At 38.4% G+C, this 15593-nt stretch overlaps 1 protein-coding gene across 1 annotated transcript; it reads left to right on the top strand.

Moving 5' to 3' along the window:
• Positions 1 to 195: 195 nt before the first annotated feature.
• ECHDC2 (enoyl-CoA hydratase domain containing 2) lies at positions 196 to 15539 on the top strand. The gene is made up of 11 exons (XM_081322808.1): positions 196 to 507; positions 3412 to 3479; positions 3778 to 3865; positions 5067 to 5153; positions 6797 to 6889; positions 7109 to 7165; positions 9373 to 9560; positions 10002 to 10052; positions 11815 to 11862; positions 12708 to 12777; positions 14902 to 15539. The coding sequence occupies exons 1-11, from the start codon at positions 360 to 362 to the stop codon at positions 14940 to 14942; spliced, it is 939 nt and encodes a 312-aa protein (XP_081178934.1). The 5' UTR covers positions 196 to 359; the 3' UTR covers positions 14943 to 15539.
• Positions 15540 to 15593: the final 54 nt, after the last annotated feature.

Below are 15593 nucleotides of genomic sequence, written 5' to 3'. Positions count from 1 at the left end.
CAAGCTGGCAATTTATTTCTGCACTTGTCGAGAAAAGCGTAGGGACTTTTTGTCCATAAGATTAGCAGTCGATCTTAACGCCAAGAAGCTTTTGATTATATTTTTGGAATAAAAAGAGATTTCGTGCTCGAAAGGGGGCGCTACAGCTTTTTTTCTCTAAAGCGGAGCAGTATTTGGACTTCGACTGCTCCGAAAATTAGTTTGTTGTTGGAAACTTGTTTGTTTCAGCTTGCATCAGGATACGTGTTGTTTTAACTGAAGCGTTAGCAACTGGGGCTCGCTAGCCCTCCGGCCTTTCTTCGTTAATTCAGGTTTGCCTGAATTGTTGGTTTACTTCGGCCCAGCTGCTACGTCCTAAAATGCTCCGCCTGGGCCAAGCAACCGCTGTGTTGCGTTTACTTTCGACGGAGAGCTGCTTGGGGATTGGAGGCATTCCCCCGAGAAGATCCGCGTCCGGAGAGAAGAAAAAAGAGATTCTGTTACACGTGCATGGAAAGGCAGACTGTGGTAAGTGACTCCTGGACCCCTCCCGAAGGCACAAGGCCACAGTAACCATGCAGTGTCTTGCAAGAGGCCGCCCATCGTGCCCCCGGCTGCCCACTTTCCTTTTCCCGCCGCTGAGCGGTTAGTTAGGGAGAAGACACAGAATGCGACCTGATCAAAGTCCACGCACTCTTCCTTCCGCAATCCAGGACTCTGTAGGTCGTGGGCCAATCGTAGAAGACCTCGGGGACACACCCCTTTATTTGCTATGCGGGGAAGGCCAATCGCCAACCGTCACTGGAGATTTTAGAGAGAGCCGCAATTGTATTCATTAAGTGATCTCTTTTTTTATTATTAAAGAGTTTTACAAAAACAAGATTTTACAATACATCCCCAAATCCCACCCACCCCAAACCACCCCCCTTCCCCCCCACTTCCCAGAGCTAAATACAGGGTTATAGTTATTTTTTTATTTATTTTATTTTATTTTAATTCCATTTATATCCCGCCCTTCTCCGAAGACTCAGGGCGGCTTACAAGCTTAGCAGTAGCCTTCATTCTATGTATATGCCTGCTTATTAGGGCTTTCACACACACACCCCAAGCGTTAATAATAATAATTATAATAATAATTATAATAATAAATTATAATCATATTCTAACTAAAGATTAGCCATTAATATAAAATTAACCAAATTCATAATGTGCTTTAACTCCCCTTTAACGTAGATACATACAAAGTACTAACACTAAAATTAATAACAATATCCCTCTAAAATCTACTCATAAGCTAAATGGAACTTTTTAGTCCCATATTTATTCTGAATATAATCTATCCATCTCCTCCAAACTGAAATATATCTTTCTTGTGAATGATCCTTCAAATAAGCAGAAATCTTTGACATTTCTGCAAGATTCGAAACTTTAAACACCCATTCTTCTATAGTAGGCAAACTATCCTTCTTCCAGTATTGTCCCACCAGTAACCGTGCTGCTGTTATCAAATTCAACATCAAATTGGTTTCTTTAACATCACAATCTACAACAATACCCAATAAAAACAATTGCGGAGAGAACTTTATCTTTCTCTTAAAAATCTTTTGAATGTTCCACCAAATTTTAACCCAAAAAGCTTTTATATTTCTGCAAGTCCACCACATATGAAAATAGGTGGCTTCTAAACTACCACATCTCCAGCATTTAGACTGTAAGTTAGGATACATGTTAGACAACTTTTGGGGATCCAGATGCCATCTATAAAACATTTTATAAAAATTTTCTCTTAAATTTTGAGCCTGAGTAAATTTAACATTTCTAACCCAAATTACCTCCCAAGTATCCAGCAGAATTAGTTCCTGAATATTTTCTGCCCACTTTATCATACAATCTGTAACTAATTCCGTTTCCGAGTCCAATTCAATTAAAACATTATATATCCTCTTTATATGTGCACGATTTAAATCTCTAATTTGTTTTACTAAATTTTCATCTGTAATTGTAATGCCAACCAGGTTGGCATTAAGTGATCTCTTAGAAGGGGTGAGCTTCCAGAATTCCTCAGCAAGCTTGCTGGGGAATTCTGGGATTTGAAAGCCACACATCTTACAGTTGCCAAGTTTGGAGAAAAAAACAACAACACACTGCCTTAGAAAGTCTGTAGCTGTCAGAGGGCCCTGGAAAATCAAACTGCAAAGCCAAACAGGGTTATCTTTGGACTTATTTTGGCTGCCTGAGAATGCTTGACTGCTTTAAGGAAATTAATGTCCCACTGCAGAGAGGCTTGCCATACACTTAATGGTAGCAAGTGAAATTTAAAATGTTTGTATAGCTATAAAGTGTAACTGAAACACTATACTTATAAATAGACTTGTGCCTAAGTGTAAAGCACCAGTTTGGTGTTTTGGGCTTAGGCACAAGGCCACCTGAGTGACCTTAGACCAGTCACTTTCTCAGCTGTAGCAAGCAAGCAGTGGCAAGAAGCCACATATGAAATCTTGCCACGAAAACTGCAGGGATTTGTCTTCACCGGAAATAAAGACTGACTTTATACCAAAAAAGCCCTAAAATATCCATGCATAATAGAAGAGCAGAAAGCACAAAAGTCAATGATACACACTTCCCCCTTCCACTCAGTTCATCCTGTTTCAGAATGAAATGTGGAGAAAAGTTGTACAGGTAGTCCTCAACTTAGGACCACAATTCAGTCCAAAATTTCTGTCGTCAAGTGAGATAGTTGTTTGAGTGAACTTTGCCCCATTTTACAACCTTTCATCCCACAGTTGTTAAGTGAATCACTGCCACTATTAAGTTAGTAACACAATTGTTAAGTGAATCTGGCTTCCCCCTTGACTTTGTTTGTCAGAAGGTCATAAAAGTTGATCAAGTGACCCTGGGACACTGCAAACGTCATAAATATGAGTCATTTGTCAAGCTTCTGAATTTTGATCACATGACCAGTGGGATGATGCAATGTTTGTAAGTGTGAAAAACGTCATAAGTCACTTTTTCAGTGCCATTGTAATTTCAAGGGGTCACTAAAAAACTGTTGTAAGTAGAAGACTACCTGTATTAAAAAGATAAAGATAGCTCTGCTTTCATAATTCCTTAGACATCTGCATGTAGAAGTGTTTTACAGTCTTCTTTGAAATGATTTCGTGACAGCTCTCCAACCCTGACCTTAATTAGTTTCTGAGTCCAGATTTACTCATTTGTTTCACTGCTGCTTTTATTCCTAGATTTGCTTTTTAGGCTTCTCTCAGATGATTGTGGTTTAAAAAAAAAACTCCTGAAGCACAGTATTTGAATTTCCTAATATTTTACTATGACCTTGAGCTGAATGTTACTTTGGAATTGTTTTGCTTATGTAAACAATTAGACACAAAAGCTCTTTTTTAAACAAAAATGTTATTGTTCTTTTGGGGAGTAAAGGAATTGCAGAAATTCAGATGAACAGACCACATGCCAGAAATGCCCTGGGAAAAGTGTTTGTGGACGAAGTAAGTGATAGTATTCATTTAATTTCCCCTTATATAGATATTGTTTGAAAGGGTATGGGTCACCATAATTGTCAATGAATGGTAGTTTGCTAGATATTAGGGCAGATTTTGTAGTAGAAGCTGCATACTAAAATCAAATTATGCACTTAGCAGTTTATGTGTGTGTGTGTGTGTGTGTGTGTGTGTGTGTGTGTGTGTGTGTATAAATCCACTAAAGTGTGATCACATATACACAGCTGTGGCCTCAAAGAAAGATTTCATTGAATTGAATATTGGATTTATTCTCTTTTTTCATTAGTTATATGAAATCCTTGATGTTCTCCGTTTTGATGAAAGTATACGTGCTGTAATAGTCAAAAGCAAAGTAAAGGGTGTTTTTTGTGCTGGTAAGTAAAGCTGTTTTTTTATTTGAAAAACTCAAAAAACAGAATGAGTGGAAGAAAATATATCACCTGACCTATCCTTTCTACTTGGTTGTTTAATAAAATATATTTTCTATATCAGTAACAAGGTTTTTCAGAAATGGCTTGTTATTGTCTCTTTCCTTGGGCTGAAAAAAGGGGGACTGGCCCAAGGTCACTAACCTGGTTTTGTGCCTAAGGCAAGACACGTGGTATCCCAGTTGCTAGCCTGATGCCTTAACCATTACACCAAACCAGCTTTCATTATTTTATTTATTTTATATTTTATTTTAGGGACAATTGCTTCTAATCACTAATTCAATTTATATAGATTTTTTTTGTCCCATCTTGTTTTTTGGTCACCTTTGTGGTGACCAAAACAAATCTAGTTTTAGTAACCACATTACAAAAAAAATGTTGAGACTTTGGAAAATGTGCAGAGAAGAGCAACTAAGATGATTAAAGTCCTGGAGACTAAAACATATGAAGAACGGTTGCTGGAATTGGGTATGACTAGTCTGGAAAAGAGAAGGACTAGGAGTGACATGATAGCAGTATTCCAGTATTTGAAGGGCTGCCACAAAGAACTCATTTTCCAAAGCACCAGAAGGCAAGACAAGAAACAATGGATGGAAAGTAATCAAGGAGAGAAGCAACTTGGAATTAAGGAGAAATTTCCTAACAATGAGAATAATTAACCAGTGGAACAGCTTGCCTTTATAAGTTGTAGGTGCTTCATCACTGGAGGTTTTAAAGAAGAGGTTGGACGACCATTTGTCTGAAATGGTATAAGGTCTTCTGTTTGAACAGGGGACTGGACTAGAAGACCTCTAAAGTCCCTTCCTGCTTTATTATGATTGATTGTTTTGAGAGTGTGACTTCTGGCATTATAGACATAAATATATTACACATCATTATCTACCGATGTAAATAATGTTAATAATATTTATTATCTATATATTAAACATATAGTAACTAATATTACTGAAGAATATATATTTATATAGATGAACTGCTTGAGTCTTTCTTCTCACTTAAGTAGGCTTACTTACTTAAGCGTACTTTCTTCTACCATCATATGACTCTTCTGTAGTTCACACACCAGGTATTGATGCATTTGAAACATTACCTTCAAGCGTTTCTCTTCCTGCATTTCCCAAATGATGTCTTGGTTTTGCAAATGTAGGTGCTGACTTAAAAGAGAGAGCTCGAATGAATGATTCTGAAGCTGACCATTTTGTTCAGAGGCTCAGAGGTTTAATGGACAACATTGGTAAGTACCTGACGGGTCCCTTTGTTCACAAGTTACTCAGTCTTGAATATGAAGCAGAGTAGGAAGCCTTTGTGTCATCCATAAAGTAAAAATAAAACCTTGGAGGACTCCCTTGTTTTTTATAGTATCTCTCACATATCAGCAATGGGATGTTGGCTGCCCCTGCCTGTTTTGAATCTAACTTGTACACCTGTTATATCTCAGTCCAAATATCGTGGATACTATTTTACTAGCCTGTGAGATCCCTGCAATTGTTTCATAGTTTGAGCATTCTTTAGCACTGTCCGTTTGGTATTGGAATGTAGAGTGATTTCTTTTTTTCCTTGTCTTGACCATTGTGGTGTTTTTCATACATGTTTACAAACTACAAGTAGCACTTGAAGCACCATCCTATAAGATTTTAAATGCTTCAGCAGTATTTTCTAGGGCCCATTTAACTTTACAAGTAGTCCTTGTAAGGGACGTGTCTAACCCACAGCCTGCAGGCCTTGTGCAACCCCAGACAGCTAGTAATGCATTCCCACAAGATTGTACACTTTTGACATTATTAATGTGATTTACACACATTAACTATATTATATATTTTGTATGCGGTCCAAGACAATTCCTCTTCCCTCAGTACGGCCCAGACAAGCCAAGAGGTGGCACACCCTTGACTTACAAGCATTTGTTTAGTGACTGAAGTTATGACATTGCTGAAGGAATGGTGCTTACGACTGTCCTCAGACTTCTAGCCATTGCTGCATCCCCACCGTCAGGTGATCACAATCTGAGTGCTTGGCAAACAGCTTGTTACTACATCCTATTACAATGCCCCACAATCACATACTTGTCATTTGTAATCTTCCCTACCACTTTTCCAGATGATCAATAGGAAAACCGGCAGAAAAATCACTTAAGTCTCCCCCGGCCCCTCTGCCCTTGTGCCATGCTGGCCACTTGCGCATCCCCGAGTCTCGCCATGCTTCTTCCCAGCACTTGTGTACCTCTTTGCACTCTTGGGCGTCCTCCCCAATGTCATATGTTGAGGACTACTTTTATTTCTCACAATGCTAGCTGTAAGGACAAACCTTTTCCATTTCATCAATCATGGAATCTTTTTTCTAAATTGTAGCTCTGTGTAGGTAGTCCTCAACTTACAACTGTTCATTTAGTAACCATTCAAAGTTATAGTGGCACTGAAAGAATGAGACTTATGACCGTTTTTCACACTTAACAACTGTTGCGGCATCCCCATCATCACATGATCGAAACTCAGATGCTTGGCAACTGATTCATTTTTATGACGGTTGCCGTGTCCCTGGGTCATGTGACCCCCTTTTGTGACCTTTTGACAAGCAAAGTTAAGGGGGAAGCCAGAGTCACTTAACAACCATGTTACTAACTTAACTGCAGTGATTCACTTAACAACTGTGACCAGAAAGATCATAAAATGGGGCAAAACTCACTTAACATCTGTCTCACATAGCAACATACATTTTGGGCTCAATTGTGGTCGTAGGTCGAGGACCACTTGTATATTACTGCCATTTGTTCCTTTATATTTTCCTTCTCCAGTAGATTCTCCACTAGATTCTTGTTGCTTTTTCTTTTATTATGCCATTTTTGCAAATCTGGATTTCATGATCTCTTAATGTTTGCAGCTGCATTACCAATGCCGATTATTGCTGCAATTGATGGTTATGCCTTGGGTGGCGGCTTGGAGATGGCGCTAGCTTGTGATCTCCGAGTAGCAGGTGAGAATATCAGTATATCCAATACTTTTTGTTCCTATTCTGAAAACAGTTTAATTTAATTCAACCTGTAGCATCTAAAAATCATAAGCTAACTGTTGACATTATTGCCCTGATTTAAGAACTTGGTCCAGCCAAACTGTAGTATTTTAAAGATTTATTAAATGTGTGCTACATTTATACTAGTCTAACATTTTCATCTTCCCCCCCCCCCCAAATCAGCATCATCTGCTAAAATGGGTTTAATTGAAACTACCAGAGGACTTCTCCCTGGTGCAGGTAAGGTTGCAGGATCAATTTTCTTGCCCCTTTTTCATTTGTCATATAATTGTACTATAATTTGTTAAAAATAACAAAAGCTATTAATATAGGTTTCCAGATATTATATTTATATTTATATTATTTATATTTATATTTATATTTATATTTATATTTATATTTATATTATTTATATTTATATTTATATTTATATTTATATTTATATTTATATTTATATTTATGTATGTATGTTTGCACATATGCCTGGAACTGTCATGTAAGATCATCTTCAGGTTTCTCAACTCTCCCAAGAATCAAGCTATTACATGTTGTTTTCTGCTCTGTTGAGCAGAGGAGTAGATCTGCTACTCCTCTCTCTCCCACATAGTTTCCCCTCTTTTTTTCCTTGCTCTAGAAATGAATGTAGCCAGGTAAAATGAGAATAAATCAGTCCACTGTTGATTTATATAGCTCCTCCGTTTGCCAGGTGAAAGAGGACTGATTAGCTCATGAACACTGCCCTGCTTTTGCCACCCAATTGAGAGGACCCTAAATGTGAAAAAAAAATAGGGTAGCGGCTCTGCCAGATTAGCTTTCTTTTACCGAAGGAAGAAAAAAATGAAATCCCCAAAGCTTTCTTTCCTGGTTATGGAAATGTAATTGTTTTGTGGTGGCAATGTCAAAAAACATAGTTACGCTAAACTTTGAATCCAAGTAAATTAATGCACGGTTCCCATGATTTGAGAACAGGACCTTTTCACGAAAATGATTACAGTGAAATCTCGATTCATCATACCTCAGTTTGCAACACATCACTTTTATGTTATTTGTGCAATGTTGTAGTCAAGCAACTACCAGAAATCACTGTTATAACATACTTTGATATTTAAAAGACGTTAAGAAGTATCAGAAAATTGCTTATACCAATTATTCTATTAACACGAGGTTCCACTATACCAGGGGTAGGCAACCTCGGCTCTTTTATGACTCATGGACTTCAACTCCCAGAATTCCTGAGCCAGCATGGCTGGCTCAGGAATTCTGGGAGTTGAAGTCCACAAATCATAAATAAATGGCTCTTTTATGACTCAGGAATTCTGGGAGTTGAAGTCCATGAGTCATAAAAGAGTCGAGGTTGCCTACCCCTGCACTATACCAATATGATTTATAAAGACATTTAGATATGACTTTGGGAAAAGTATAAAAGAACTACTCAGGAGGGATTTTCAGAAAAGAAGATACAGTTCTAACCCTACCTTTATTTTTGTTTAATGTTACCTGAGGCAGAGAGAAACTTGGGCAAGCTTTCATTCTACCATCCTACCTTTTTTACTATAAAAAAACATTCTTGAAATTTCTACTGCTCCTGTTTCTGGCCTGTCTTACAGGGCTGATTTGTAAGAGTCTAGTTTGATATCAGTAGGCTAGTAAGAACTGGATTTCAACCCCAGTAAATCTCCAAAGAACCATCAGCAGAATTTAGGAGAAAGACTGTAATCACTACTTTTAACTTTAGCGATATGGATAATTCTTTGTGCAATTAAATAATAGAATAACAGAATAGATAGAATAACAGAATTGGAAGGGACCTTGGAGTTCTTCTAGTCCAGGGGTGTCAAACTCAATTTCATTGAGGGCCGCATCAGCATTGTGGTTGCTCTCAAGGGGCCGGGTGGGTATGGCCAGGGTGGGCGTAGCCTACTGGGTGGGTGTGGCTAGAGTGCGTATGGCCTACTGGGTGGGCATGGCCAGCTCTACATCGTTCGCATCAAGGGTGCCTATGGGGGCCTGGGCAGGAGTGGGAGAGATCTGAGGGTCTCTGGCAGAAGGAGGGTCTCTGGGCCAGGGCCAAGACAGTGGGGGCCGTTCCCTCACTGTTTCCAGGATGGTTTCGCGGGCCGCATGAAACCACTTCACGGGCCAGATCTGGCCCCCGGGCCTTGTGTTTGACATGTCTGTTCTAGTCCAACCCCTACTCAAGCAGGAGACCCTATACCATTCTGGACAAAAAAAATGGCTACCCGGTCTCTTTTTTAAAAGCCTCCAGTGGTGGAGCACTCACAACTTCTGAAGACAAGCCATTCCAATGGCTAATTGTTCTCATTATTAGGAAATTTCTCCTTAGTTCTATGTTACTTCTCTCCTTGAAATTGAAATGGAAACCAAGGCATATAACAATGCTCTGTAAAATCTGATTGATGAATTTTGCTTTTTTCCCCCCTGTCTAGGTGGAACCCAGCGCTTACCACGCTGCATTGGCATTGGCCTTGCCAAAGAGCTCATTTTCACTGGCAGACAGTTTGATGGGCAAGAGGCTTTCTCCATGGGGTTACTTAATCACACAGTACCACAGAATGAGGAAGGGGATGCAGCATATCAAAAGGCATTAACTTTAGCTGAAGAAATAGTTCCTCAGGTTCGTGTGTTCTTCACCCTCCTCTCTATATCGCTGAAGAAACAATAAGTTTCTGCTTGTTAAAAATAGAGCACTTTTTTATTGAAACAGTTTCAACTTTGGCATCAGGAGTCTTGATGGTATCTTGTTTTTGTTTTTATGAAGAAAAACTGAAATAGACTCCCTCAAAACTCCCTGAATAGTGTATGTTCTGCAAATTCAAAGTATCTTCCATTTTTTTTAGTAATTTATGCAATATACACCATAGCCAATCCGGTGTTTACTTTCATTGTGAAAATGCTGTATTGCAATCTGTAGCACTTGTTGATTATGGGTTCCTTTTTAAGGCACTTTATGCAGATATGTGTGGGATTGAATTAATGTTTTGTATGTGTGCGCGTGCATATGTACCTGTGTACATGCAAACATATTTCTGATTCAAAAATGTTTTTCTTTTCAAAGGCTCCAATAGCTGTGAGGCTGGGTAAATTGGCTATAAACAAAGGGATTGAGGTAATGATTTATTACAGCAAGCTTCTTCAATTTATATTTAAGGTTTCACAGAAAGGAAGAAAAATAATGTTTTAAAAAGACATACATTTTATTAGAGCTTCCAGAACTAAGGTGCAGAAATTCAGTCCACTAATATCGTAGCAACACCAGCTGCCTGCAATTAGTGCAGGTTCGAGTCCTACCAGGCTCAAGGTTGACTCAGCCTTCCATCCTTCCGAGGTAGGTAAAATGAGGACCCAGATTGTTGGGGGCAATTAAGCTGACTTTGTAATAATGCCGCTTGGGGGAGGGGGCGAAAGCCCTAATAAGCAGGCATATACATAGAATGAAGGCTACTGCTAAGCACACTGATTTGTGCTTTAGATTGTAAGCTGCCCTGAGTCTTCGGAGAAGGGCGGGATATAAATGGGATTTTTTTAAAAAAAGTTGTCCGTATCTTTTTCCTGCCATCTTGTGGCCCTCTTTACATTTGCAGCCCAGATCTGATAATTTGATATGAGCGACAGATCTGTTCCATTGTCTGAATCAGAAGCAGAGATAAGACATGTATGGATGGCCATCATTGCTTCTTCATTCTTATGCTGCGTTTTCAATATTAGTGAAAGGAGGCAAAAATGTCTTCACCAGGATAGAGAAATGGAAGAAATAATGTGTCTATAAATCACCATTTCCATACAACTTTGAGGCTTCAGCTACTATTACTATTTCCTGAGTTTACATCCTGTTGCGTGTCAGGAGGGACAACATACTGTACAGAATAACATCATTCTGTTATACAGAAGACCTTCGAGGTCCCTGGGAGGTCGTCTACTCTAACCTCTTGCTCAAGCAGATCTTATACCACTTCAGACAAATGGCTGTCCAGTTTCTTCTTAAAAACCTCCAGTGATGGAGTACCAACAACCTCTGAAGGCAAGCTGTTTCATTGATTGATTCTTCTGTCAGGAAATTTCTCTTTATTTCTAGGTTGGATCTCTCCTTTATTCATTTCCATCCATTGCTTCTAGTCTTGTCTTTAGCTGCTTTGGTGAATAGATTGAAACACCCCCCCCCCTTCTTTGTGTCAGCCCTAGATATTGGAACAGTTATGTCACCCACAGTTGTTTTCATTAGACTAGCTCCCCAGTTCCTGCAACTGTTCATGTTTTAGCCTCCAGTCCCCTAAACCTCATTCTTGCTCTTCTCTGCACTCTTTTTAGAGTCTCAACATCGTTTTTATTTTGTGGCGACCGAAACTGTAGTATTCTAAGTGTGGTCTTATCAAGTGGTACTAACACTTCACATGATCTTGATTCTCTCCGTTTGTTAATGCAGGCTAGGGCTATGTTGGCTTTGCCAGCTCACTGCTGGCTCATAAATTTAAGTGGTTGTCCAATTAAATGTTATCTTAAATGTAAGTTTAAAATGTAACTTAGTGAAGTTATTGTAGGCGACATGGATAGTGTGTGTGTGCACATACAGCAATTGCACAGGCTCATTTTTGTACTGAATTTCCCACAAGGTTCTTTACCTCTGGCACAATCCAAACGTCTCTACTCTGGATATGTAATGTAGCTGCGCCTATAATAAATCTGTTAATATTTATGTGCCAAAAGCTTTGCTTGGTAGAGAGAACCTTGTATTGTGTCACTGATGAAACCTGGGAAAAGTCCAGCATGATTGATTATAATTCATTAAAGCCATACTTCAATATATTATTTCTGAATTGGTAACCTGGTACTGCTTTCCTTCAGGTGGGCAAAAATATTTTCTTTCTTTTCAGGTTGATATTGCCTCAGGAATGGCTATTGAAAGAATGTGCTATGCCCAGGTAACCCCATGTTTTCTTTTTTTTAAAAAAAATAGCTTCTTGCCCCTCCCCACCAAACATTAATTTAATTTAATTTAATTTAATTTGTATACCGCCCTTCTCCCGAAGGACTCAGGGCGGTGAACATAGTTACGCTAAACTTTGAATCCAAGTAAATTAATGCACGGTTCCCATGATTTGAGAACAGGACCTTTTCACGAAAATGATTACAGTGAAATCTCAATTCATCATACCTCAGTTTGCAACACATCACTTTTATGTTATTTGTGCAATGTTGTAGTCAAGCAACTACCAGAAATCACTGTTATAACATACTTTGATATTTAAAAGACGTTAAGAAGTATCAGAAAATTGCTTATACCAATTATTCTATTAACACGAGGTTCCACTATACCAGGGGTAGGCAACCTCGGCTCTTTTATGACTCATGGACTTCAACTCCCAGAATTCCTGAGTCAGCCAGATTGTTGGGGGCAATTAAGCTGACTTTGTAATAATGCCGCTTGGGGTGTGTGTGAAAGCCCTAATAAGCAGGCATATACATAGAATGAAGGCTACTGCTAAGCTTGTAAGCCGCCCTGAGTCTTCGGAGAAGGGCGGGATATAAATGGAATTAAATAAATAAATAAATAAATATTAGGGGCTTTGACTGGAGAAAGAAACAACGGGAGCTGGAAACTAAGACTATGCTGTAGAGGTTTTGGACTTTAGCCCCAACTATCCTATGCCTACAATCTTGGGAATTTGGAGGAGATGGAAGTTTTGATGTATCAATCAAAGGCTTGAAAACTTTTGAAGAGATGAAGAGATGAAATATTAAAGCTTGACTTGTATTTTAAACACAGAATCTCCCTACCAGAGACCGCCAGGAAGGAATGGCTGCTTTCATTGAGAAACGACTTCCAAAATTCACTGGTAAATGAGGCTAACACTGTTTCTGAAAGTGCCTGAATACAAATACAAGGAGGTGATCAAAAGGCTGTGCCTTATTGGAAAGCTTTTCCTTATAAGTTTAGGCTTAAGGTTTTTTTTGTTTTTTGTTTGGCTTGGAATCTGTTTTGGACGTCAAGAACTAAACAGCAATAATATAAAGGGTATTTCTGTTCAAATATGACAGTAATAAAAAAATCATTTTCCAACCAAACCCTGCACTTATGAGGGAGTGACACTGACTATTACTGCACAAAAAAACTTTCACCCAGCGAGACAGCAGCAGTTGGTGACTTCACAGCTTTTCTTTTCTTTTCTGTCACAATGTTCGCTTAGGAAGATTTCAGTCGCTAAATGAGGAGAGACTGGGTATCATGCCAAAGAGCAAACAACTGGATTTGTTAGATTTTTTAAGCAATGTACAAAAAATAAGATTCTTCTCCAAAGAAAATTTACAGTAATGTATAAAGTCACCTTTGAGTCAGCTTCAGCTTCTGGTAATTTATATGGATAAACCAATGCAGTTTTCCTGGTATAGATGGAAGTGGTTTGCTATTGTCAGCTTTGGGAATTTTTTTAATGGCTATCAAATGCGGAATTTCATGTAATTCCCTAAACATCTTAAGAACAATTATTTTATGACAAAATAATATAAAACTGAGTTTTCTCCGCATTTTTTGAATTATATAAAGCTCAGAATTAAAAGACTAAACTGAAAATGAGTTAATTATGCCATTGCTTTATTTCCTTACAACAGGAACATTGCTCAATCTACTAATAGTGGGTAGTTCTAATTTCTCCAGACTTGTTTGCTGACATTTTGTTCTTATGAAATCAGAGAGTAGGTGGATATCTTTTAAGGTACCATCTAAATACTTGATTTGGAGTTAAACTGTGTCCTAGTGAAATTTGTAAATCAGACAAACTATTAATGGTGGTTTAAAAAATCCAATATGATCTTGAAGAATTGCAAGAAAGATCTGGTTAAACAATTGTTAATCAAACTGCAAATGTTCCGTTTAAATAAATGTAAAATTATGCATAGTGGACAAAAATTTCAATATACAGTAATCAGGAAAAAGAGATTGAGGTTATAATGGATACCTGAAATAAAAATGTTAATTCAGTGCTCAGTTGTGAAAAATGTGAATTCTGTACTAGAAAATGTTAAGAAAGGGATAGAAAATTATCAGCACATTATCCAAATGATCGTGGTTTTGAACAACTTTTCAATAATGTTTGGGATGCTTTAAAACCGAATAAAGACAACTGGAAGCAAGGAGAATGATTGAAATACATAAAATCATGCATGGCAAGGAGAAAGGCAAAAGTGTTTTTTTTCTCTGTTCATTCGATGAAACTAATCAGAAAGAAATTTACCAGAGATAAAATAATGTGCTTTATGAAGCACCATTTGCCCGTACAACATGTCACAAAAGTTTCCTTGTGGCCGGATGAATAATAAATAAGTTGTACTGGTACTAACTTGGAAATATTTAAAAGGGGGTTGGATAAATTTATAGGGAACTGGTCTATTGATGGCTATTAACTTTGAGATTCAATGGGAGTGAGCTGAAAATCTCTCCAAATGCCAGTTGCAGGGAATAGCAGCCGGAGAGGGGTATGTCTCAACCCCCTACTTGTGAATGCCACAAAGGTATCTCCCTGGCCTCTGTGAAGAGCACAATGCCGGACTAAAATAGGCCTTAGTAAGATCTGGCATGGCCATTTTTATTTGTAGAGCTTATTAACCAAACGTGTTTGTTGCTGCCAAACTAGAAAAAGGAGTTCAGGAAGAAATCTACTTAGTTACAAAATATGGAGATTAATGAAAACAAAAATAAAATAGTGCGGGGCTGGGTCAAGACAGCCAAATATACCATATTAGGGATCCCAGGTTTAATGTACAAGTAGGCAGGTGTGTAGGATGTGAGCTGTCACTGAAATCTAATTTGCTTAGACCAGCGTTTCTCAACTTTGGCAATTTTAGAATGCATGTTAAAAGTCACTGGGGAAGTTTGCTAAAGGGCCAGTCAGGAGCAGGAAGATTTCCCTTCTTAGTGGACGTTAAAAGAAGAGCCACCACTTTGCCTTTTTTTTCTGTCACAGGAGAAAATCCTCCTGCCATCTCAGGAGTCTGGAATTTGTGATCCAAATAAGTGCAAGTAGCAGAAGCTAGAGACAAAATAGAATGACTTATTTATTTGGGGGTGGGGGAATGATCTGACTGACAATGCTTTTATTATCTGTTGTCCTATTTTGTTCTAGCTACATATTTTTCCCTTCTCTGTCCCTGGCTGGAGGAACAACCAAGGAGTAAAGCCCAGTAGATTTCAATTATTTCATTTCCTTTCTCTTTTTGGCTTCATCTCCTGTATAGTCCTTTATCCTTTATATTGATAATGATCCGTGCATTGATTAACCATTCAGCCCCTTATTCTCAAACATTTTATATCCAGCACACACATTCCCAACCCTTTCATTTAACTAGAGAAGAGAAAGGGGGAGGGGGGTTTGCTATTTTCCTTCTCCTAAATATACCAGCACAGAGAAGGGCATTCTTTGAAAGTGGATGGAGTTTGCCTAGGAGTTGTGAGAACATCCAGGAATGTTGTGGGTACAAGATCTAGAGGTCTTTCTGAGACCCGGGGACAAAATCCATAAATTCTTGTGCTTACGTTTGCAAATAGGCCCCATTCTGTAATAATTGTTTGTTCTATGCTGATCTTTAATTGGAATAAGCTTTGACTAGCTAATACTTAGTTAATATAAAAAGTCAAAATATTAGACTACACTGTCTT

The sequence above is a fragment of the Vipera berus genome (assembly GCF_964194415.1).
Source record: "Vipera berus genome assembly, chromosome: 3".
NCBI classification, from domain to species: Eukaryota; Metazoa; Chordata; class Lepidosauria; order Squamata; family Viperidae; genus Vipera; species Vipera berus.
The sequence above is the reverse complement of the archived record's forward strand: the minus strand, read 5'-3'. Positions and strand labels throughout refer to the sequence as shown.